The 26,792-nt window shown below is 44.8% G+C and overlaps 1 protein-coding gene across 1 annotated transcript in view; it reads left to right on the plus strand.

Moving 5' to 3' along the window:
- Window positions 1–26,792, plus strand: part of scn8aa (sodium channel, voltage gated, type VIII, alpha subunit a) — a 223,578-nt gene that overhangs the window by 159,675 nt on the left and 37,111 nt on the right. Inside the window, 4 exon segments of the mRNA XM_034172325.1 lie at window positions 19,930–20,103; window positions 20,331–20,687; window positions 20,853–21,320; window positions 24,841–24,958. Coding sequence (XP_034028216.1) covers window positions 19,930–20,103; window positions 20,331–20,687; window positions 20,853–21,320; window positions 24,841–24,958 — 1,117 coding nt within the window.

The raw sequence follows: 26,792 nt of genomic DNA on the forward strand, positions 1-26,792 counted from the left end.
CACCTCTCCAGTGAGGCGTCCAGGGGGCATCCGGAAAAGATGCCCGAGCCACCTCAACTGACTCCTTTCGACGTGGAGGAGCAGCGGCTCGACTTCGAGCTCCTCCCGAGTGACCGAGCTCCTCACCCTATCTCTAAGGAGTGCCCAACTCATCTCGGCCACTTGTACTCGCGATCTCGTTCTTTCGGTCATGAGCCAAATCTCATGACCATAGGTGAGGATTGGAACATAGATCGATCGGTAAATCGAGAGCTTTGCTCCCCCATTTAGGTCTCTCTTCACCACGACGGTCCGATACAGCGACCGCATCACTGCAGACGCTGCACCAATCTGTCTATCGATCTCACGCTCCATCCGTCCCTCACTTGTGAACAATCAATCAATCAATCAATTTTTTTATATAGCGCCAAATCACAACAAACAGTTGCCCCAAGGCGCTTTATATTGTAAGGCAGGGCCATACAATAATTAGGTAAAACCCCAACGGTCAAAACGACCCCCTGTGAGCAAGCACTTGGCTACAGTGGGAAGGAAAAACTCCCTTTTAACAGGAAGAAACCTCCAGCAGAAGCAGGCTCAGGGAGGGGCAGTCTTCTGCTGGGACTGGTTGGGGCTGAGGGAGAGAACCAGGAAAAAGACATGCTGTGGAGGGGAGCAGAGATCGATCACTAATGATTAAATGCAGAGTGGTGCATACAGAGCAAAAAGAGAAAGAAACAGTGCATCATGGGAACCCCCCAGCAATCTACGTCTATAGCAGCATAACTAAGGGATGGTTCAGGGTCACCTGATCCAGCCCTAACTATAAGCTTTAGCAAAAAGGAAAGTTTTAAGCCTAATCTTAAAAGTAGAGAGGGTGTCTGTCTCCCTGATCTGAATTGGGAGCTGGTTCCACAGGAGAGGAGCCTGAAAGCTGAAGGCTCTGCCTCCCATTCTACTCTTACAAACCCTAGGAACTACAAGTAAGCCTGCAGTCTGAGAGCGAAGCGCTCTATTGGGGTGATATGGTACTACGAGGTCCCTAAGATAAGATGGGACCTGATTATTCAAAACCTTATAAGTAAGAAGAAGAATTTTAAATTCTATTCTAGAATTAACAGGAAGCCAATGAAGAGAGGCCAATATGGGTGAGATATGCTCTCTCCTTCTAGCTAAGCTACCTTGGTCCGCACCGACTACAGGGGCCTGGCTAGCTGTAGAATTTTCCACGGTGCGGAGCCGAGTCTCCAATTCACCCAGCCTGGCCTCCAAAGCTACGAATAAGCTACACTTATTACAAGTACCGTTACTGCTAAAGGAGGCCGAGGAATAACTAAACATTTCACACCCAGAGCAGAAAAGTGCGGGAGAGACAGGAGAAGCCGCCATGCTAAATCGGCTAAGAGCTAGTAGCTACGCTAAGCTAGCGGATTCCTAAAAACACGCAAAGTGAATAATGTGTAAATAATTTAGAGGTGATTCAGCAGAAGGAGTGCTTTAGTTAAGGCACGTGGAGATTACACTGGGAAACAAATCGTAATCTAGATAACTAGATCAATCTAACTGCGCAGATTAAACAGCTAACAGATACAGAAAAACACCGCTGTGCTCCGGAACAGGAAGTGATACAATACCGCAGTGAGAGCCAACCACCAGTAGAGGCAAGCCCCCGAGATACTTAAACTCCTTCACTTGAGGCAAGGACACTCCACCAACTTGAAGAGGGCAAAGCATCTTTTTCCGGTCGAGAACTATGGCCTTGGATTTGGAGGTGCTGATTTTCATCCCGGACGCTTCACACTCAGCTGCAAACCGCCCCAGTGCACGCTTAAGGTCCTGATTTGACAAAGCCAACAGAACCACATCGTCCGCAAACAGCAGAGACGAGATTCTGTGGTTCCCAAACCAGACCCCCTTTACACCCTGGCTGCACCTAGAAATTCTGTCCATAAAAATAATGAACAGAACCGGTGACAAAGGGCAGCCCTGGCGGAGGCCAACGTGCACTGGAAACAGGTTTGACTTACTACCGGCAATGTGAACCAAGCTCCTGCTGCGGTCGTACAGGGACCGGATAGCCCTTAGCAAAGGACCCTGGACCCCGTACTCCCAGAGCACCCCCCACAGGGTGCCCCGAGGGACACAGTCGAATGCCTTCTCCAGATCCACAAAACACATGTGGACTGGTTGGGCGAACTCCGATGAACCCTCGAGCACCCGATGGAGCGTGTAGAGTTGGTCCAGTGTGCCGCGACCAGGACGAAAGCCACACTGCTCCTCCTGAATCCGAGCTTCGACCAACGGTCGAATTCTCCTCTCTAGTACTCTGGAATATACCTTACCGGGGAGGCTGAGGAGTGTGATCCCCCTATAGTTGGAACACACCCTCCGGTCCTGCTTCTTAAACAGAGGGACCACCACCCCAGTCTACCAATCCAGAGGCACTGTCCCCGATCGCCATGCGATGTTGCAGAGGCGTGTCAGTCAAGACAGTCCCACAACATCCAGAGACTTAAGGTACTCAGGACGGATTTCATCCACCCCAGGAGCCTTGCCACCGAGGAGCTTTCTAACCACCTCGGTGACTTTGGCCTGGGTAATGGAGTCCGCCTCTGAGTCCCCAGTCTCTGCTTCCTCTTCGGAAGACATGACGATGGGATTGAGGAGATCCTCGAAGTATTCCTTCCACCACCCGACAACATCCCCAGTCAGGGTCAACAGCTCCCCACCAGCACAGTAAACAGTGCTGGTGGAGAGCTGCTTCCGCCCCCTGAGGCGTCGGACGGTTTGCCAGAATCTCTTTGAGGTTGACTGATAGTCCTCCTCCATGGCCTCCCCAAACTCCTCCCAGACCCGGGTTTTTGCCTCTGTGACCACACGGGCTGCGGCATGCTTGGCCTACCGGTACCTGTCAGCTGCCTCCGGGGTCCCACCTACCAACAAAGATAAGTAGGACTCCTTCTTCAGCTTGACGGCATCCCCTACTTCCGGCGTCCACCACTGGGTTCGGGGATTGCTGCCGCGACAGGCACCAGAGACCTTGTGACCACAGCTACGAGCGACTGCATCAACAATGGAGGTGGAGAACATGGTCCACTCGGACTCCATGTCTCCAACCTCCCCCAGGATCTGGGAGAAGCTCTCCCGGAGGTGGGAGTTGAAGACCTTGCTGACAGAGGGTTCTTCCAGTCGTTCCCAGCAGACCCTCACGATACGTTTGGGCCTGCCAGGTCTGACCAGCTTCCTCCCCTCCCAGCGGATCCAACTCACCACCAGGTGGTGATCTGTCGACAGCTCTGCCCCTCTCTTCACTCGAGTGTCCAAGACACGTGGCTGAAGGTCAGATGGCATGACTACAAAGTCGATCATTGACCTCCGGCTCAGGGTGTCCTGGTGCCACGTGCACTTATGGACACACTTGTGCTCAAACATGGTGTTCGTGATGGACAAACTGTGACTAGCACAGAAGTCCAACAACTGAACACCACTCGGGTTCAGATCGGGGAGGCCATGCTTCCCGATCACCCCCCTCCAGGTCTCACTGTCGCTGCCCACATGGGCGTTGAAATCCCCCAGGAGAACAATGGAGTCCCCAGTCGGAGCGCTGTCTAGTACCCCTCCCAGGGACTCCAAGAAGGTTGTGTACTCTGCACTGCCACTTGGCCCGTAGGCCGAGACAATGATGAGAGACCTGTCCCCAACCCGAAGGCGTAGGGACGCAACCCTCTCGTTCACTGGAGTGAACTACAACACATGGCGACTGAGCTGGGGAGCAATAAGCAATGCCACCACAGCTCTCCGCCTCTCCCCGTGGGCAACGCCAGAAAAATGAAGCGTCCAGCCCCTCTCCAGGAGTTGGGTACCAGAGCCCAAGCTGTGCGTGGAGGTGAGCCCGGCTATCTCTAGTCGGTATCTCTCAACCTCCTGCACAAGCTCAGGCTCCTTCCCCCCCAGCGAGGTGACATTCCACGTCCCAACAGCCAGGGGCTGTGACCATGGATCAGGCTGCTGGGCCACCCGCCCTCGACTGCCACCCAATCCTCTCTGCACCCGACCCCCATGGCCCCCTCTGCAGGTGGTGAACCCACAGGAGGGCGGGCCCACGTTGCTCTTTTGCGCTGAGCCCAGCCGGGCCCCATGGGCTAAGGCCCGAACACCAGGCGCTCGCGCGCAAGCCCCAACCCCAGGCCTGGCTCCAGGGTGGGGCCCCAGCTCCGCCATACCGGGCGACGTGTTGGTCCTTGATTTTTTACTGGTCTTGGAGGTTCTGAACTGCCCTTAGTCTGATCCGTCACCTAGGACCTGTTTGCCTTTGGAGACCCTACAAGGGGCACAAAGCCCCTGACAACATAGCTCCTAGGATCATCCGGGTACGCAAACTCCCCCACCACGATAAGGTGGCAGCTAGAGGGGGAGTGGAGCTCAAACTGTCACGCGTTATTATGAAGTGACATGGAAACTGTCAAGTTTTGACACGACTTGTAACGCGGCGTCACATTTCACTGCACGCCACGACAAATCAGTTTTCTGTCACGTGCGCACAATTAAACTCGGCTCCACAGTGTTCAGTTTGATGCAGTATGCCGAAGAGGAACAGTGACGTGAAGTCAGCCACTTGTCGTTCCACAGTTCCTGCTGAAGCTCCTCAGGAGCATGCACCTGATGTTTGGGAAAACGCGCGAGATGAGAGCCGCATGAAGCCACACATCTGTCTCTGTCCTCCTCCTGCTCTCTGCGCCACTCCATGGCACAGAGCCCAACTACGCATGCAGTCACAAAGTTCTTCTGAAAAACTGGAGCGATCTGAATTCGGTTGGATAAATATGGGTGTGTGTGTGGAGACAATTCACCTCGTTCACAACGTGACAGAACTTAACGATGCGCTGTTACGCGCAATAGCGCGGAACACAATTCTTGACCGTGCGTAATGGTTCCTAATAATTCCCCAGCACACGTGACATTAATGGTACGTATGGTAACAGGTTGCAGCAGTTTCCTGAGGACACCTGACGCCTCTGCCCCGAATAATCACATTCGTGATCAGCGGCCAAGAATGTGTACTTCATGGCATTCGTGACTTGTCGTCGTTATGTGTAAATGCAGCATAAGTCTTATTCAAGTCAGGTGTTTCACATTAAGCGCTGCTTTTTCTGAGCATGTTTTCATGTTATGGGCCCCTGCTCTGCCACAAGCTGATTAGTTCGTTCAGTTCAGTTCTAACAGACATCAGAATGAGCTAATCAGCTTGTGGCAGAGCAGGGAATGATGGGAAATGTGTAGGTTAGGTGGTACTTGACAACCAAGGTGGAGAATCACTGAAGTAGACATTCTAATTGACTTAATGGAACTATTTTATTAAAATAGAATATGTGTTGGACAAAACTGAGTTTCAGAGTTTTTTGCTAAGGTGTTAGTAAACTCATGTTTGCAACTACAAGTTAGTCACCAGTTCTGCTCCAGAATATCAGAATAATTTATCAGTGAAGACCATTTTGTTGCACAGGTGGAACTTTTTAGGTCACCTTGTTGCAGTATGAGTCACTGTCTTACACACTAATATAGTAAGTCCCTTTGGCTGCTCCCTTGTTTGCACTCAGGGTCGCCACAGGCAAATCTGAGGCGGATTTGCATGTTGAATTATCAGCAAAGTTGTACGCCGAATGTTCTTCCTGACACAACTCCACATTACATGGAGAAATGTGGCAGGGGTGGGATTTGAACCAGGAACCTTTCACACCGAAACCAAGTGCACTAACCACTTGGACACCACCTCAGTGTCTTACACACTAATATACCCATGCTATATTGTGAATTTGTGAAAGTTGTACGTTGCATGTTTAGTTTTATATTACTGATACATACAGGCTGTGGTGGCATTGGCAGCCACCTCGCCTAAGCTTTGGAAATGAATAACTAACAAGAAACTCATTTCAAACTACATGAACCTTCAAACTCAAACATTTTGAGAGAGACAGAACGAGAAGCTTAGGCTGCAATCATAAAAAAAATCCTTTATGCTGCATTGTGTGGATTGTGATTATAATGACTGACAGACAAGGATCCCAATACAGAGAACCATAACAAAGGACAATTTTAATTTAATCTTTATTTAACTAGGTTAGTCCCATTGAGATCTCTTAAAATTTCCACTCCATCTAACCTGCATGTCTTTAAATGTGGGAGGAAACCGGAGCACGTGGAGGAAACCCACGCAAACACGGGGAGAAGCAGGCACACAGTCATCACTCCACACCAGCCTGACGGGAAGCGGGGGAGCAGAAGAATACTCCAAAACCCTAGCGGAGTTCAGTAACCAGAGTTCTTAAATGGCAACAGTCTTTCAAAGGGTTATGCAGCAGAATTATTCAAGAGACTGACAGAGTTCAATAAGATTCTGATACTACAGAGTACAAAACGGCAGGTGAAACAGGAGTCCGGAATGGCAGCTCAGGGGTGTAATGTGAAATCAAAACACTGTAACCAGACCAAAAACAGCAATCAAGAAACAGGCGTCTGGAACTTTAGCAAATGTCAGTAACGTGGATTCCAAAAACATTAACTTGGGCTGAACGGAATACAATTTGGAGACATTCTAATGGTGGCTATAAAGGATGCCAACCAATTAGTAAGTATGTGAGTAAGTATGGGGACATGCGAACGCTGAGTTCAACAACCTGGAAGTCAGACTAACACAGGAGAAATGTCACAATAAGATCAATACAAGTAAACATCATGAATTGACACAGAGGAAAAATTACCAGAAATAACTCAGAATGACTTACATTTGACCAAAGCAGCAAAACAGAACTAGAGCCAAAATGTGACCCATGACAGTGACCATGTTTGAGTTTTAGAACATAAGTGCTGTTAATAACGTATGTTATTGACAGCAGTATGTGCAACGCAACATATGTGCAATTGCTCATATAGACCCTGCGATGGCTGTATCCTTTACATATTACATGCTGTGTTTTAAGTCTTAGTAGTAGTAGAGCAGTCTTTTTACTGGTTGGGGAAGTCCTGTGGCTTGTACTCTTGTGCAACCTATGCACTAAAAAAATTAGCCATTCTTCATCATCATCATCATATTAAGGTGGCTTAGTGGTTAACACTGTTGCTTCACAGTGAGAAGGTCCTGGGATCCTTTCCCACCTGGTCCTTTCTGTGTGGAGTTTGCATGTTCTCCCTGTGTTTGCATGGGTTCCCTCCAGGTCTGGCTTCCTCTCACTTCTGAAGACATGCAGGTTAAGTGAACTGGTGACTAAATTGGCCATATGTATGTATGGGTGAATGTGTTACCTATCGTTTTGCTCTGAAATCTTTCCAAATGTAGTTTCACAGCAGCTTGTGGACCACCTGACTGAGAACAAACTTTTTGAGTCACTGCACTCTTCATTTAGAATACACCATTCCATGGAGACAACTCTTACTAAAGTGGTAAACAACCTTCTGCTTGCAATGGATTCAGATACCACTATGGTTTTGCTATTGGTAAATCTTAGCGCTGCGTTTGACACAGTGGACCATGGTATACCACTGGATAGGCTTGAGAACCACTTTGGGATTTCTGGAAATGTCCTTATGTGGTTGGCATCCTACTTAGTAACTGTTTGCTGTCATTGTGGCCTGTACAATAATGTTGCCTCACATCTCTTCCCTATGAAATAAGGGTCCGTTTTAGGCCCCTTGTGCAGCTACCGCGACACTATGGGATTACTTTTCACTATTACGCTGATGACATTCAACTGAACATGTCAATAACTGCAGGTAATGTCACGCACATTAAGACTTTAGGATTGCCTTGCTTCAGTAAAAAGTTGGATTTCTTGCAACTTCTTGCTTTTGAATTCAGACAAGACTGAAATAATCATCCTTGGTCCTGTGAGACATATACATCAGTTTGAACAACTAACATTTCACCTATACTTGTGTGTTATATATCCCAGTGATAAAATGAGGAACCTTGGGGTGATTTTCAATCCCATACTGTCATTGACCTACATATTAGAGAAATCAGTAAGATTGCTTTCTTCTGTCTTTGCAATATAGCAAGGATTCGTACCATCTTGTCTATGGCTGACACAGAGACTCTGCTTTTGTCTCTTCTAGACTGGATTATTGCAATGTCCTATTCTTAGGGCCCCTTGACACATAGTACAAATAAGTACAAATCAGGGCGAATCACGGCAAAACAGCTCGTATGAGCGAACCACAAAAACATCAAGCCGACGTCAGGTGGTACCACCATTGGTTGGCCTGAACCAGTGTGATGTCAGGTGCTGTTATTTGCTGCCGGCTGATTCTGCTCTCTTTCTGTCCGAGGTGCCACTGCTGGATGTGAGGACCTGGGATTTAAGAGGCTGATGCTGTATGCAGTATGAATTCAATTCAGTTTATTTCATTTATATAGTGCCAAGTCACAGCAAAGCTGCCTCAAGGCACTGCACACAAGTAAGGTCAAACCTTACCAACCCCCTAGAGCAAGCACACGTGTGACAATTGTAAGAAAAACTCCCTCTGATGATGTTGAGGAAGAAACCTCAAGCAGAGCAGACAGGCCATTCTAACAGTTACAAGGTTTTTACAAAGATATACCAAGCTGAAGAAACAGTAAACAGAAAAACCAAAATAGCATCAAAAACAAAGTGCATTACTGAGGTGAGCATACAGTCACTGGCAGCACAGGCAGAGCAACATGAGATAAGTCCGGCACCCTGGGGTGCAGGGCCAGCATCCATCCATCACCTCATCAGTTTCACTTTAGCAAAAGCTGTCTTGATTGAAGACTGCATTCCAAAAGCAGACTGCAGTGGCTCAGAGAGGTCACCTTCAGTAAGGTTAGTCGTGTGGCTGCTGCGTTAGCTTCAGTCAAGGATCTTGTGGTCAGGTCCTGGATATCTCCTCAGTCCTTGGACAGAGAGAAAAAGAGCAGAATCATCAGACGGAATAAGTGCTCCTATGGTATGGGGTTCACCAACAGTGATCGACAGAGAAGCACAGAAATGGTAAGGTGATCTCGGGCAGCTAGGCCTGAGCTTCACTGACAGACCCAGAAATTCTGTGAAGTGAGGCTGAGACCTGTTCTGTTGCTAATAATTTGAATTAAAAGGATAGGAATCATAGTTCCATATTATGCCAGTATGCTAGCCGTACGAGAGGGAGAATAAATGTCTTTAATCTCAACTTGAATGTCTCTATGGAATCTGACTGTTTTTCTCCGCAGGGAGATCATTCCACAAAACAAGTGCACAATAAGAAAAGCCTCTGTGGCCTGGAGAATTTTTATTAACTTTAGGGATACAAAGTAGTCCTGTACACTGACAATGTAGAGCACAGGCCGGTACATAGGGTATAATTAGGTCAGCTAAGTAGGGAGGTGTTAGTCCATGAATAATTTTTATAGGTTAATAACAGAACTTTAAAATCATACCTCAGAGACAGGAAACCAGTGAACAGATGCCAAAATCAGTGGAATGTGGTCAAACTTTCTGCTTCTTGTCAAAATTCTGGCAGCAGCATTTTGAACTAATTGGAGACTCCTAATGCTGGAGTGCCGTAAACCAGAGAATAGAACATTGCTTTAATCCAGTCTAGAAGAGACAAATGCATGGATCAGAGTCTCTGCATCAGCCATAGACAGGATGGGACAAGTCTTCGCTGTGTCACGAAGGTGGAAGAAAGCAGTCCTCGTGATTTCTCTGATGTGTAGTTCAAAAGACAATGTGGGATAGAATAGAATAGTCTTTACTGTCATTGTACAGGGGGTTACAACAAAATTGGGGGGTGCTCCTGCAGAGCTACTGTAGTTTAAATATGGAATATGTACTGTATACTGAAATATATATCATAAAAAATGACCCCAAGGTTCCTCACTTTGTCAGTATGATGTCACGAGCCCAGGTTATGCATTAGCTGGTCAAACTAATGTCCATGTCTCCCTGGACCAAGGGCCATCATTTCAGTCATGTCTGTATTTAAAAGTAAGAAATTGCTAGACATCCAGCTTTTCACTGACGTAAGGGAGTCCTCTAAAGTCTTGATATGTATGAGATTACCAGGTAGTAGTAGCAGCATGTACAACTAAGTGTAATCAGTGTAGCAATGAAAAGTAATCCCATAATGCAGCAGTGTATGCTCAAGGGGTGCAATTAAAGGGAGAAAAACACAGGGCCTAAGATGGACCCCTGTGGAACCCCGTACTACATGGCAACAAGGTTAGATGCAGTGGTGGGCACACCTCCGATAATCCGATAACAGATAATTATCGAAAATAATGTTTTCATTATCGGATTATCTTTTTAGATAACTTTAAAAACCATTATCGGACTAATTATCTTCCGATAAATTGTCATCCAATAACTTTTAGACCGATAATGTAGTAAACCAAGCTGAACAGCAGCAAACATTTTTAAAATTTAAAATCAGTTGAGACTTACCTGTTAAAAGTTTCCTAAGAGATGTATAGTTCTACCCTCTGCAAACAGAAGAGAGCTGCTTTCAGAAGAAACCACTCTATCCTCTGCAGGCAAAGGAGAACTGGTCACACACACACACAAAATTTTCTTTAACACCATACTGATACACTGGCAATATCTTCCAAGTCATCCAGAGGCATACATTTTTAACTTATGGTTCAAATTTTAACCAAACTAATTTTGGACAAGTTATTTAAAATTACTGTCATGTCTGAAGTTTTATAAAGTGAAAATATCAGATATATGTTTTAGTTTTACAGTAATGTGCTAATTTTTAAGGTTTTGTGAGCACATGCTGTGCCCAGCAGTGCTTTATGGGTGACAGGGTAATCGCAGTACGTTCATGACAGGACAAATGCATTTCAGACACTCTGTTCAGGCTCCACGGACAACAGCATTAAACACTAGTGCCTAAAACTCTTGTGAATATATTCTCTGGGTTTATAGACGTTATTGTATTTGCGTTTGTTAAATTCCACGAATCTTAGATGTAGCAGACACGGATTGTCTGGAATTTTGTTTTGGCAAGTTTTCACAGTCTCTACTGCCATCTACTGGCCAGTAGTGTTCATGGCAGTATTCGCCTTAAGTACTAAGCGTCTGGGCACCAGTCGATGGCAGTGTTCTATTTATTTTGACCCCAGCTATATCAGATGGTTGTCAAATCAACTTTTTTGCTTTGCAAATGGCTTTTTTTTTTTTTACAAATTAAGCTTAAAAACAACAACAAAAAACATTACAAGACAGCTCTGCGGTGTTTGCACATGCACAGTGCGAGTGGTTGGACGCTTGTAGCTCTTCAGCAGCAGGATGCAGAATAATATCAAACAGGTTTGATTTTAATTCCACCATACGATCGGTGATCAGGAGGTGGTCATGAGATGTTGAACACAGCTTGTTACTCCAAATACACTACACGATGCAGGACGTGCGATTAACCTGAAACTCGATCTAAAAAAAATTCTTGCACGAATGAAAAATCTGAAAAAGGGCCAAAACTCGTACAGTGTAAAGCCAACATTTATGTGTCAAGACAATATTAAGTGCACGTTTTACAACATCATAAAACATGCGCACATTCTCTCCACATGCAAAACATTTTGCGATGACACTTCCAGGGCTCCGTAAAAATGCCTGTTTTTACAAATAAAAAAATGGAATATTTTACAAAAGCACATTTATCTGCAAACACCAACACATTAACAAGTTTCATTAGCACACCCAGTGAAATAACATAATTCAGTAAATCTAGGTGTTGTATCAGCGATGGCATCCACATTAGTAACAGGGTGCAGTGGTGGGACTAATGCATGCTGGGATATATTTAACATAATATCTGTTTTCTTTTTGAAGTAATCTAAGAAACCTTGGGCTGTAAATGGAGAGCGACTTACAGGTGGTTGTCTTTGAACAAGTGTTGCCACCATGTTGAGCAGGACCTTTCAGTTATTGTTATGTGTCGACGCGAGTTGAGGAGCGGACCTGCGTCAGACAGAACCCAGCGCTAAAAATAACCAGAAAGCGGTTCCAACAACAGAAACAATTTATTTTTCACCTGTGCATAATAATGTGTACAAAACTAAAAGAACGTCCTTCTGGTGGAGTGACTGTTGGCACGCTCTTAAGCGCCCCAAAAGGATAGAAGCCAGGCGTTCCTGGACCCACTACCACCAGACAAACACCCCCCAGGTGGACACGACAAACTGACTCTCTGTGAAGCAAAGAAGAGGTGAGGTAAGTCAGCAGTTACAACAATATCTTTCAAAAGACACACGCTATCAGCAACACATTCAGGTCTGTATTTTGTAACTTTATGCAAATGAGCAGCTTCTCACAACAAGTGGAGGATCACTTATCCTGCACGCCACAGCAGTGAAAAGCAAACTGCACAATTCTCATCACAATTCCAGTATACTGCATAACAAAACACCAAGTTACTATCAACAATTAGTCGAACACTTAATCACCTTTAATATGTGCTGACAGCAAGTGTCCTCACCCTTCCTTGCTTCACGGGCTCGATGTGTCAAACCCAGGCGCGGTCCTCAGTGTCTCACAAACGGACATCACAAGGTCGAGTTCCCGGCAGTTCTGCTTGAATCACACATGATTTAAATGCAGAACGCCATCCAATTATCTGCTTCAGCTGAAAGTCTTTAAGGTTGCATGTGAGCACCAGACACAGGTGCTACACATGATGTTGATAAGGGTGAGGACTCTTCAGCCAGCACCTTCTCCACAGACAAATCAGTTTCCATGCCACCTGAAGAGCAAAGAAAAGAAAAGAACACCAAAACATCCAGCCACACCCCCCAACACACAACAGTACCCCCCCATCAACAGGAAGCCTCCCGGCGACCGAACAGACCAGACCCGAGAACAGCACCTCCCTCCAGGGTCCACGTCAGGAAGCAGACAGCACCACGCTCCTAAGGTCCACCACAGACAGCAGGACAGGCACCGCAGCTGGAAGGCCGGCTGGAATCAACAAAAGCCCCAAAACATTTCCCAGTACAATTCCACACATACAAAAAAAACAAAACCCACCCAAAACCTCCCCAGGGGACCGTCCCATCAAACCCCGGGAAGAAAAGAAAAACTCCCAAACGCAAAAACCCAACACAGCCCCACAAACACAATACAAACGTAAATGCATAAAAGAAAAATAAACAACCCCCCCAGAATGACCTGCAGAGCCCAACCCCCCCAGAAGGCCTTCATCGCCAGTTCCAGGAGGAACAGCCAGAACCATAATCCCACAAAGGTCCCCAGGTGTACATGGAGCAAAACGGCGCCCCCCCAGGGGACCGTACCATCAACCCCAGGAGGTACCCTCCCCACAACCCCGGAACCCCAGACCCGGTCACACTTGGCTAGTTGGCCCCAAGCCAATTCCCCCCCAGAGGACCGTCCCATCAACCCTGGAGGTGGAACCCGGAAGGAAACAGAACAAAATCAAAAATCAACCCCCGGAGGACTACCAAAAACAACCCCGGGGGGATATAAAACGACTGTAAACTCTGTTACCCTCCCCGGCACCCCGAAAGACCCCGGGTCCCTCCCAGAGCCCCTCGGCGGCTCAACTTTGGCGAACGGCTCAAAACATTAAGCCGGAGAAGGGAACAGGAAAAAACTAACCCAGCTCCAACCCCAAGGCGCAGCAGAGAACCGGAAATACGTCCGGTGCCCCAACTCGACCATACCCCAGCCTCTCAAGAGGGGTGGAACTACCGAAATGGCGAACGGCAACAGATCGGCCCACCCCTCCGACCGAGGTAAGTCTCTGCTGCACCACACCCCAGCAACACCAATGACGAACGGTACAAAGGCTCACCGAGGCTGGAGTGGAACCGGGCCCTAACCAAACCAAGAAAAACGCCTCCAACACCCCCCCCCCCCAGGTGCAGAGGTCTTCTGAGAATGCTCAGCGTGACCAACCTGCACCACCCCACAACCCACAAGACAAACGGTCTTGGGGCAAGTGAGGTTGGGGTTAGGGATGTAGAGAAATAAAAAACAACAAAATAAAACGACCCCCCAACAAACCCAAACAGAAATACCTAAAAACACAAAAATTAACAATTAAGTGAGCCCAGGCGGACTTCTAACCGCCTAACAATCACTCCACCAGATACGCCTCTGACTCCCCATACAATTATAACCCCTCTTTAAAGAAAACAAAACATTTACTCGTGCTAAATTTTTTTTTTTTTTTTTTTTATGTGTGTTATTTTGCCTGTCCCAGAACACTTGGAGATACGTCACCATTATTTCTCTTGACGCTTACATGTCGGGGCAATACAGTAATCTCTGCTGGTCCGAGCCGCATGGGCTCGTCAACAGGAGGAGCCAGAGGTCCCGTCAGAGGAGCTTCAGTGGGGCGAAGAAGAGGCGGCCCAGATCTGTGTCGGGGAAAGCCCCGAGACGAAAAAACCCGCTCTGATGGGCGTCCTCGCTCCTTCATCCGATCATCTAGATGAATCACCAACGATATTAGCTCATCTAAATCGTTTGGCTCGTCACGGACTGCCGGCTCGTCTTTTAATGACTCATTTAACCCATCTACAAACATTCCTCGTAAAGCTGCGGCGCTCCAACCTGACTGAGCAGAAACCAGAGAACATTGCATCACCGCACAAGGCTCCGGACGACAAACAATCGGTTCGGACGCCGAATCTCTGGGTGACGGAGTTATCTGCACTAGTATCGATGATGCCGCAGCTGGAGCAGCAGGAAGCGGAACGGCTTGCGCTGCAAGCTCCGTAACACGGGCGTCTGTTTGTTTAATTTGGTTTGCGAGATGCTGTAATTGCTCCCATATTTTCTCCAGGTGTTCTTGAACTTTTTCGGCAAAAGGAACCGCTTCTGCCGCTGGGTCCATTATGGAAGGGCCGGGAACTACTGTTATGTGTCGACGCGAGTTGAGGAGCGGACCTGCGTCAGACAGAACCCAGCGCTAAAAATAACCAGAAAGCGGTTCCAACAACAGAAACAATTTATTTTTCACCTGTGCATAATAATGTGTACAAAACTAAAAGAACGTCCTTCTGGTGGAGTGACTGTTGGCACGCTCTTAAGCGCCCCAAAAGGATAGAAGCCCAGCATTCCTGGACCCACTACCACCAGACAAACACCCCCCAGGTGGACACGACAAACTGACTCTCTGTGAAGCAAAGAAGAGGTGAGGTAAGTCAGCAGTTACAACAATATCTTTCAAAGACACACGCTATCAGCAACACATTCAGGTCTGTATTTTTTTACTTTATGCAAATGAGCAGCTTCTCACAACAAGTGGAGGATCACTTATCCTGCACGCCACAGCAGTGAGAAGCAAACTGCACAATTCTCATCACAATTCCAGTATACTGCGTAACAAACACCAAGTTACTATCAACAATTAGTCGAACACTTAATCACCTTTAATGTGTGCTGACAGCAAGTGTCCTCACCCTTCCTTGCTTCACGGGCTCGATGTGTCAAACCCAGGTGCGGTCCTTAACGTCTCACAAACGGACATCACAAGGTCGAGTTCCCGGCAGTTCTGCTTGAATCACACATGATTTAAATGCAGAACGCCATCCAATTATCTGCTTCAGCTGAAAGTCTTTAAGGTTGCATGTGAGCACCAGACACAGGTGCTACACATGATGTTGATGAGGGTGAGGACTCTTCAGCCAGCACCTTCTCCACAGACAAATCAGTTTCCATGCCACCTGAAGAGCAAAGAAAAGAAAAGAACACCAAAACATCCAGCCACACCCCCCAACACACAACAGTTATCCTTATTTTTGTTAATCAGATCAGAATAGTAGCCAATAATGCATGCTTGTAGTCCAGAATACCATTACGCCATGCATGGTGGAATACTTCTACTTTTGAAGCACGCCATTTTTGCTTCAGGCCTCTAGACTTATGCTTGAGATCACTTAAGTGATCATTAAATCAAGCTGAGTGTGTTTTGGGGGAGCATGGTTTTAATGTAGGTGGAGTGACACATCCAATGTGCTTGTGAGCACTGCGTTTCACCTGTCCACAAGGCTATCTACTTAATGATCATATTCCAGAAGTGACACTAAGATATCATGCAGTTTGGCTACAAATTCAGTTGTAGTCGTTGAGGAGTTAATGTGTTGCCGTAATGATAAATAAGAGTCTCGTCCAAGTGGACAAGGCAAAGAGTCTGTAAACTTAACAAGTTAATGAGGGATCTGAAACCACTGACACAAGAGACAAAATGTCAAGCCCCCATCACACATAGCCAGAATGTGCAGGAAGCAGGCCAACACGGCAAAAATGGCCATAATCTGGATGCAGTCAGGAGGAAAAGAGGTGTGGTCAGCCGTGTTAGAACGCAACCAGATTGCCTCGTCCACACCTGTCAGATCGCATTATTATACATGACACGTGCAGGTCATACTGGCAGGTTTTGCCATGCCAGATCCATCTTGAGGTTCCCTCATATGCTCAACTCTTTTTGGATCCTGTTTTGCCACCATCAGAATATGTAAATTGCAATCAGATGGTCTTCAGATTACACCTGGACTACCGTTGGATAGGTATCTCATCTTGATGGCGCCTGGAGGGTTTTGAACATATGTGCATCACACTCGGAGCCGCCAGCCGATTGTGACCAACTGTGTGGACTCTTGCAGATGGTTGTCAGAAGCTTTTGGAACTGAAACCTGACACTTTTCGGATGTGCGCAGATTCTACATTCTGACGCCATTCTGCGTGTTTCTGGCTGTGTGTGATGGCAGTATCAGTATTTGAGAAGATGATGCCACAAATAAGACCCAAATCCAAGGTATTTACATGAATGTGAGTCGAACCCTGAATGCATTGCTGGAATCCTAAAAAATCTATAATGTCCATGAATGATTTGCAGAGGGAGTCAGAAAACTTGTTTATATTAATTTGGAAGTCAGAATGTTATAGGCACAGGTTGGCAAGTTAGAGATGAACTGACCAAATTCATCTAGGAATTCAGAATATGGGCCCCCGGCCTATATGCGGTGTTTTACATGCTTGATTTTTATTCTTCTAATCTTGGCTATATGTAGTACCCTGGGCAGAGCAGAGAGTCAAATGTTCAAATGAATTATATTTCAAACCCCCAAGAGCCAGTAAGCTAAATTCAGATTTGTGAATTAAAGCAACACCTCCACCTCGTTTTGTATCACGAGGGATGTGACTAAAAGTGTATGTGGGTGGGCAGGCTTTATTTCAGTGGAGGACAGCGGTAGGTTTCAGCCTAGTTTCACATAAACCAATCATGTCTAGGTGGTGTTCCATAATTAGGTGATTTATCAACAGTGATTTTGAGGACAGTGACTTTATGTTAATGAGACCCAAACTAAGGACCCTGGCTGGGGTTGACATTTTGACTGTTGGAATTCTGGAATGGTTCCAAAGTAAACATGTAAGATGCCTAAGATTAGGTTTGGGTCTGTGAAGTTCCACACGGGTTGAAGGTAGCAGACACAAATTGTTTGACATTGCAGAAACAGCCAGTGGGCCCCCTCAATTTTACTGTTATCCAGTGTATATGAGTGTAGTAACGGGAACTAAATTTGCAAAATATGTCCCTACACTCTTTATGCGTACATCTGTGGAAACAGGCCACAGTCTCAAGTTGAAAAATTTCCTTTCCTGGCACATAGACTACCCTGTCACCATAGTGGATTGCCTGCACTAATTTCTCCACTAGCCTAACAGATTCCACAGTCACATTAATAGTAGACCCCGCAGATTCTCTAATCATCTGCTCCATGGCCTGCTGTAGAGTCCTAATGTTACCCTCCCTGTAGAACTCTATGTTTGTAGACAAGATAGAGTTCCCCAGTAGGGTGAGGCCGTCGGGGATCAGCAAGCCACATTGAAGAAAGATAAAAAGAGGGCCACTATCAATAAAAAAAAAAAAATCTTGCTGTCTACAAAAACTGTGACAGCAAGTAACAATGTCAGCCTACTAAATGCCTCATCATTACCTTGAGAGGGGAGGGGACCGGAGGCTCTTAATTGATACCGACACATTTTTCTGACAAGGTCACAAGTCCTCTCTATGTCCATTTTTGTGACCTCTGATTGTTGCATCCTATTATCATGTGCGCCAACATGAATAAGTATGTCGCTATATCTGGTGTTGTGTTCCTTCATCTGACTATCGCTATGCAACTTCAGCACCCTAAGGTGAGAGGCGATGTTGGATGCTCTGGCCCCAGGAATACACTTAACATCAGCTGGCATATGTAGTTTAACTTTGCGGGTGTTAGCATCCCCTATCACTAAAGCATGCTGTTTCGGCCTGGAGATGGGGGTAGAAGTTACCCATAGGATTGGAGGGCTAGCAACAAGCATATGCAAGGCAGAAAAACATTTTACAATCAGCAATGGCAACTGTGAGCTGAATACCACAACCGGGCACCAAGCCTTATGGGAATTCTTCCGCCTAACAACAATCTGAAAGCCATCATCTTTAGCCGGCAGAGCTAAGCTAGTGCTAATGGGTGCGCTAGCCGTCCTGACATTAAGCTCGTCTGGAGTGCCCATGATGTCTAACTCCACTGAAATAAGGAGCTGCTCTAGTTTACTGTCACAGCGACACTTTCTGACAGCATCACACAAGAACTGGTCACAGACTCACCTGGCTTTGGCATATGACATCTGTAACAGTCAGAAGAATTCAGTAACTGAAACTAGAGACTGCTCTGAGATGGACTGTATGCAATTTAATAACTGACTCCTTCTGTTTTTCTTCATTTTTCGAAAAACTTTATAACTGTTACAATGGCCCAAGCACTGGGTCTCTCTGAGTCTGGTCTGCTTGAGGTTTCTTCATCAAAAACACCAGGGAGAGTTTTTCCTTACCACTATCACCTGTGTGCCTGCTCACTGAGATTACTAAGGTTAGACCTTACCTGTGTGAGGCACCCTGAGGCAGCCTCATTTTGATTTGTTGCTATATAAATAAATTGAATTGTCTGACTATATGTGGTCCTGCGAGAGACTGGAGGGTCTGTCCAGAGTGTACCCTGCCTCTTACCCTATGGCTGCTGAAATAGGCTCCAGCTCCCCCATGACCTTTGATTGAAATGAGTGGGTTTAGAAAATGAATTAATGAATGAATTAACTCTTAACTCTGATGAATTAACTCTTTATACTGAATTATAATGAATTAACTCTTTATACTGGGCTTTTCCAGTAATCAACATAATAAACTACAGTAATAAAATAATAAACACCAGTAATAAAAGTTCACTACAACACACAAAGATCCCAAATTAAAGAGCTGGAGGGGGGAAAAAAAAATCAAATGTACTCACCTTTTTATTGTAGTGTTTCGATTGTTGTGGGCATGCAACCTATCACTCCTGCATAAAAGTTGATGGGTACTGCATAATGGGGTGAAGGGATTGATGGGATAACCACTAGTGGTTTATGTCTTGAATTTAGTACTTTTATGTTTTCGACACACACTCTTTTTCTCTGTCATGCACACTAACAAACACACCTGCTCCTGATCCATCATCCATCCAACATCCACTAAGCACGCAGCAGGTGACAGACATGCCCCGAGAACATTACATAAGCAAAACAAAATTGCTTTTTTGATTGAACTGGTGCATCAAACGTCATGAAACATTAATGGGCTTGTCCTCATTATATGCCCTTTGAATGTTGAGACATACAAGATGGTACTATTTGTTGCTTTTATCATCATCATAGCAAAGTGGAGGGAATTGACTGATTCATTTTTATCTATTCACCCACTGCATTTTAAAAGGTGCATACCCAGGCTTTTGCAAAACCTGTGAATATAAATCTGCAGTTCCTTTCTTTTCTTTTCTTATTTGAAAGATGAACACAGTTCACAAACGTTTGCAGGTCCATTTCACTTCAAGTTCTCACTTTCACTGTGAAACACTTTTGAGCCAAGACCATTTGTTAAAATCTACCCTTTTTTTCTGATTTTCAGGTTTTCACAGGCATCTTTGCAGTGGAGATGTTCTTCAAGCTGGTGGCCATGGATCCATACTATTACTTCCAGGAGGGTTGGAACTGCTTTGATGGTTTCATTGTGACACTGAGTTTAGTGGAGCTGGCTCTGGCTGATGTTGAGGGCTTGTCTGTGCTACGGTCATTCCGATTGGTAGGTCCTCTCTTTAGCAACCCTATTGCAAATCCAAGTAAATTTACAAGACTAGTGTTGTAGCTCAGTGTCTGAAATTGATGGAGTTAGATCATGTGCTTATAAAAGCAGTATATGGTGTATTTTTTTCATTTATTTAATTGATAATTAAGGGCAAGTATAAAGCTGTAACTCATTGTTCTGCGAAAACAAAATCCCTCCAATCACTTCTATCTACCCTTTTTCAGCTGCGAGTGTTCAAACTTGCCAAATCATGGCCCACACTCAACATGTTGATCAAGATCATTGGAAACTCAGTGGGAGCTCTGGGGAACCTGACTCTAGTGTTGGCCATCATTGTCTTCATCTTTGCTGTGGTGGGCATGCAGCTGTTCGGCAAAAGCTACAAAGATTGTGTGTGCAAGATCGCTACTGACTGTGAGCTGCCACGCTGGCACATGAACGACTTCTTCCATTCTTTCTTGATCGTCTTCCGTGTGTTATGTGGTGAGTGGATTGAGACCATGTGGGACTGCATGGAGGTGGCAGGCCAGGCCATGTGCCTCATTGTCTTCATGATGGTCATGGTCATCGGTAACTTGGTGGTAAGTGTCCACACTGGGAAAGCTTTTTTTTAAATTGTAAAGGGTCACTGTTGGGAATCTACAGCTGGGTGCTTGCTTTTCAGGCTCTTTATTTATTAATAAAGTGTTGTTAAGTGTGTCAGCACTTGAAATTGAACTAGTGAGTGTTTTTTCTTGTGTCCAAAGTGTTGAAATCTGTTCCTTGCCTTGCTGCTGAGCTCTTTCAGTGCCGACAACTTGGCTGCAACAGATGACGATGGTGAGCCCAACAATCTGCAGATTTCTGTCATGCGCATTAAGAAAGGTATTGCCTGGATAAAAGCGAAGATGAGGCTTCTGGTGGCGAGTCTACTCAGGAAACCCCCGATGGAGGACGAGCAGAAGCCTTTGGATGACATGTATGATAAGAAGCTCAACTGTATTGCTAACCACGCCGACATCAACCGTGACTTGGATTATGCCAAGAATGGCAATGGCACCACCAGTGGCATCGGTAGCAGCGTTGGCAAGTATATGATCGATGAGGACCATATGTCATTCATCCACAACCCAAATCTGACTGTGTGCGTGCCGATAGCTGTGGGAGAGTCTGATTTTGAGAACCTCAACACAGAGGATTTCAGCAGTGAGTCAGACAACGAGAACAGCAAAGAGGTCAGTGAGAGCAGAACATCAACATTATCCAATCCTTGTAACAAGTCTTCTTCAGAACTATCCCAACAACATAAACAAAGAAATAAAAAGAGACAAATCAACATGGCAACAGAAGAATATTAAGTTACCATTATTTAAATGCTGTTACATCATTGAGATATATGCTGTCATAACTCCAATACGATACACAGACATCAACAAGTCATGATTCAGCAGCACAAAATAATCTATTGGTTCGTGCTATTGTGACGAAAAGCGCCTCATTTTCGTCATGGCAGCATGAATTCATTCTGATTCATTCCGTAATGGCTGCATGAAATTAAAAGTGAAGTGGGGGGGCGGGGGCGGTCGGGATGGTTATGGTTAGGGTGGGGGGAAGGAGTAGGATTAGGTAATGGCTAAGGTTAGGGTTGGGGGTAGGAGTAGGGTTAATAATAGTGAGTTAAAAAAAACCCAGTCACGAAAATTTGACTCATTTCGTCACGGGATCACGAAAAAAACGTGAGACTGGGCTGTACGAATAAGTACAACTCAGGGTGACTCACGGCGGAACAACTCGTATGAGCGAACCACAAAAACATGGCGCCGACGGGCAGCTGCGCGATGTGGTTTCTTCTGCTGTGACAAAAAATAAATTAAAAATTAAAAACTCATGCTGCAATGGTTTCGCACACACAGGAGTACAGTGTGAGCAGCTGCACCACATCGCGCCACTTGGAGAACAGTAGAATAAAAAACAGCTGTATAATAAGTAAATATCACTGGGTTGATATAAATAATACATAAACGGAGACAGAATACAGAACCCTGTAGTTAAATAACTCTGGTTAAGAAAAAATTGCCAATCACAGGATTCAAACCTTTAAGCTCTGATTACCAAAAGGAAACTTTGCCACTGCGCTGCCATTGCTGGCCTGTAATCAGTGCAGAAAAATGCCTGAAATCAACAAGGACATGGAATTGCTTCTTCCATGCGTCTCTGTTTTTTTTGTCCATTTTAAATCATTGGAGATCATTTTAGATGAACAGCCTATAATTTTTTGCACCTGTGTATAAGTTTTCCCCTCTCCAATCAACTTTTTAATCAAAACTACGCTGTTCTTCTGAACAATGTCTTGAACGTCCCATTTTCCTCAGGCTTTCAAAGGGAAAACCATGTTCAACAGGTGCTGGCTTCATCCTTAAATAGGGGACACCTGATTCACACCTGTTTGTTCCACAAAATTGACAAACTCACTGACTGAATGCCACACTAATATTATTGTGAACACCCCCTTTTCTACTTTTTTTTACTACAACCCCTGGCAAAAATTATGGAATCACCGGCCTCGGAGGATGTTCATTCAGTTGTTTAATTTTGTAGAAAAAAATCAGATCACAGACTAAAGTCATTTCAAATGGCAACTTTCTGGCTTTAAGAAACACTATAAGAAATCAGGAAAAAAATTGTGGCAGTCAGTAACGGTTACTTTTTTAGACCAAGCAGAGGAAAAAAATATGGACTCACTCAATTCTGAGGAATAAATTATGGAATCATGAAAACAAAAGAACGCTCCAATACATCACTAGTATTTTGTTGCACCACCTCAGGCTTTTATAACAGCTTGCAGTCTCTGAGGCATGGGACTTAATTAGTGACAAAACAGTACTCTTCTTCAATCTGGCTCCAACTTTCTCTGATTGCTGTTTCCCAGATCAGCTTTTGCAGGTTGGAGCCTTGTCATGGACCATTTTCTTTCAACTTCCACCAAAGATTTTCAATTGGATTAAGATCTGGACTATTTGCAGGCCATGACATTGACCCTATGTGTCTTTTTGCAAGGAATGTTTTCACTAGTTTTGCTCTATGGCAAGATGCATTATCATCTTGAAAAATGATTTCATCATCCCCAACATCCTTTCAATGATGGGATAAGAAAAGTGTCCAAAATATCAACGTAAACTTGTGCATTTAGTGCTGATGTAATGACAGCCATCTCCCCAGTGCCTTTACCTGACATGCAGGCCCCATATCATCAATGACTGTGGAAATTACATGTTCTCTTCAGGCAGTCATCTTTATAAATCTGCATTGGAACTGGCACCAAACAAAAGTTTCCCAGCATCATCACCTTGCCCAATGCAGATTCGAGATTCATCACTGACTATGACTTTCATCCAGTCATCCATCAGTCCACGATTGCTTTTCTTAGCCCATTGTACCTTGTTTTTTCTGTTTAGGTGTTTAATGATGGCTTTCGTTAGCTTTTCCGTATGTAAATCCCATTTCCTTTAGGCGGTTTCTTACAGTTTCTTACAGCTCTCCAAGGTGTGATCACTCCTTTTTAGATGCAGGCTAACGAGCAGATCTGATTTGATGTAGGTGTTAGTTTTGGGGATGAAAATTTACAGGGTGATTCCATAATTTATTCCTCAGAATTGAGTGAGTCCATATTTTTTCCCTCTGCTTGGTCTAAAAAAGTAAATCGTTACTGACTGCCACAATTTTTTCTTGATTTCTTACAGTGTTTCTTAAAGCCAGAAAGTTGCCATTTGAAATGACTTTAGTTTTTGTGTCATGTCTGTGATCTGCTTTTTTTCTACAAAATTAAACAACTGAATGAACATCCTCCGAGGCCGGTGATTCCATAATTATTGCCAGGGGTTGTAATAGCCCAATTTCATAGCCTTAAGTGTGTGCTTATCATGAATGCTTGGTCTTGTTGGATTTGTGAGAATCTACTGAATCTACTGGTACCTTGTTTCCCATGTAACAATAAGAAATATACTCAAAACTTGGATTAATCTTTTTAGTCACATAGCACTACTATTATTCTGAACACTACTGTATAAGCATTTTATGCAAGTGTGCCCTCCCCCCAACACATCTGGCATGCTGGGGGGGAGCAACACATGCGCACACATGTGAGACACATGCAGCACGTGTGTGGCTTTTTGCAACTCCACATCCGTGGGGCACTTAGACAAATTTCACATCCAACTCGACAGTGATTGTCTGCTGACTGTTTTCGTGTTAACAGCGTGAATGGCCACACATTTTCAAAGTGGCAAAAAAGCGGTGTTAGATGTTCATGTGTGTCAGCTGAAATTTGGCCGACACCTGCTGCGAGAGGGTTCGATGGGCTCTTACAGCGCACACTCTGTCTTTCAGCCACTGGTGTGCACAAATAGTTGTAGCAACAGGTGTACGAGGCGTTGGAGGCAGCTATGATTTTACACGTTTTGCATACGAGTCCTGCTTCATGTGCACTTCATGCGTATGTGGACCACATTCGTACTATGTGTGAAGGGGCCCTTATTAATGTCACTTTAGAAATCATCTAAGAAGAGATAAAAGATAAAAGCTTGAACCAACTAAACAACTTTGATTTAATGACATTTAAAATTTCTCAGAGACTCAAGAATGTTTTGAGAGAGTTTAAGATTTAAACTTTTACTTTAGTTGTTGATTCCTCACATGTAATGAAAACTGAAATATTTCTGAAACTCTTTGTGCATCTGTGTATCCAAACTTCTGTAGCTGGATGATACGAGTTCATCAGAGGGTAGTACCATTGACATCAAGCCAGATGTGGAAGAAGTGGTGGTGGTGGAGACAGTGGAGGAATACATGGAACCCGAGCCATGTTGGACAGATGGTGAGGGTGTTGCTCCTGTGTCAACGGTCACCTTCACTCCACAGTGCAGATGTTCCTTTGGGCTGAGTGAAGATGATAGAGCTGCTGTGTAAAGGACCTATAACCAGAAACAACATAATATCCATGAATCGTGAATGCTCCGTCTGTCTATCGATCCCATTATATAATTAAAATTTTGATGATATTCCTTTTACAGTAGTGTGACAAAAAATCATAATTTCTCACAGAGGTCCTCAATTGTCAGTGACTCAAACCACAGATTGTTAGAAGAGAAAAACAGTCAAAAAGACTCAGGGCCCCTGACATGCTAATTGGGTCCTATCGCATACACAACGCAATGCCCAGGTTAAATGACATTGCTTTTGTCCACCTGAAGCAGATGTTATTTTTATCCCTAGCACCTTCGTCCTCCACATCACAATAGCACTTGTGCTCGTGTGGGAGTGTTGGTCTAAAAATGAAGTGTGGTCGGACACAAAGCTGGAAGAATGTCATCTGTTATCAGAATGTGTCTGTGTCTTAAACCAGTGTTTCCCAACCATTTTTCTTCAGATCTGCTAACTTGCACCAAAAAAAAAAAAAAAAGATTCATTCCACCTGTTTTAAGAGGTGGGGTGTGGGTGAAAATGACATGATAGGTTCTCATGCTTTTCCATTTGGATCATCCAAAGAAAATTATCTTTGTGATTACTTTGCTTGTCAAGTAAGTATATTATTGTGACTTTATTTAGTAGTTGAAATTATACTTTTGATAACCTCAGAATAGACAAACCTCAGGCACCCCCCGTGATCTGTGGTGCCCCGCTAAGGGGGTGCTTGGACCCCGGCCTTGGAATCAGGGCCTTAGACCATCAAAAACTGAGTGTAAAATCTAGTGCTGCTTTGCACTGTACAAAAACCCTGGCAACAGTAAGACACGCTTTACATACGTAAGTAGCTTCTCGATGGCAGTACACTCTGCTTTCCTGCAGATATCGTCACCAGTCACCTGCAATGATGGAATATTAACATGATGGCACATCATGGTCACTGTAGAGAAAGAAAAAAAGAGCAGAAAGGAAGGAAAACCTCTCATATTTCACAAGAGATCTGCCGTTCACTCAATCCCTATCCTATTTACCTTTTCTCTTTCCCTCTCTCAGAGACAGGTGACATTATTTATATAATATGTATATGTCGTGGACATGAATGAGTGAAGCTCGTCAGCATGTCACCATGTCATTTAGGTCCTTAAGACTTTATTTTGAGTAAATGCTTCAGGGGAGCATTAGCATGGCAAAAACTTTTCAGCTTCTGGGGGGACTCTACCCCCTCCCCCAGACCCCCCATCTTTTTAAGCATTTTTGTTTATTTGCCTCTCACATGCCTGGAAAAGCTCCTCGCCATCTGACCATGTTCCTTTATGTCCTTCAGACTTTTTTCAGTAAAATGGTTCTTGGGAGCATGGGAGCACCTTTCAGCTTTTGGAAGAGCTCTGCCCACCATACCCCCCACCTTTCTAAGCATTTTTCTTCTGACCCCCACTTACAGCCCTCTTAACCCCCTGCCACTTTAAGCATTTTTTTAAATGTAGATGTAAATTAATATTCAAAGTTTTCAGCTCGTTGACAGTAGGGCTGTACAATATGGCCAAATTATCGTATCTCAGTATTGTCATATAAATATATATGATATGACTATGATTTGACACAAAGTGCAGCAACAGTGAAAATTAAACATTCCTAAACAAAACAGTAATAATACCACACTCATTTTGCACTCATCATAAGGTTAGGATACTGTGCCCTTCAAAAGTATTGGAACACTTGGAACTTCACACATTTTAATTGGTTTA

The sequence above is a fragment of the Thalassophryne amazonica genome, chromosome 6 (genome assembly GCF_902500255.1).
Source record: "Thalassophryne amazonica chromosome 6, fThaAma1.1, whole genome shotgun sequence".
Lineage (NCBI taxonomy): Eukaryota > Metazoa > Chordata > Actinopteri > Batrachoidiformes > Batrachoididae > Thalassophryne > Thalassophryne amazonica.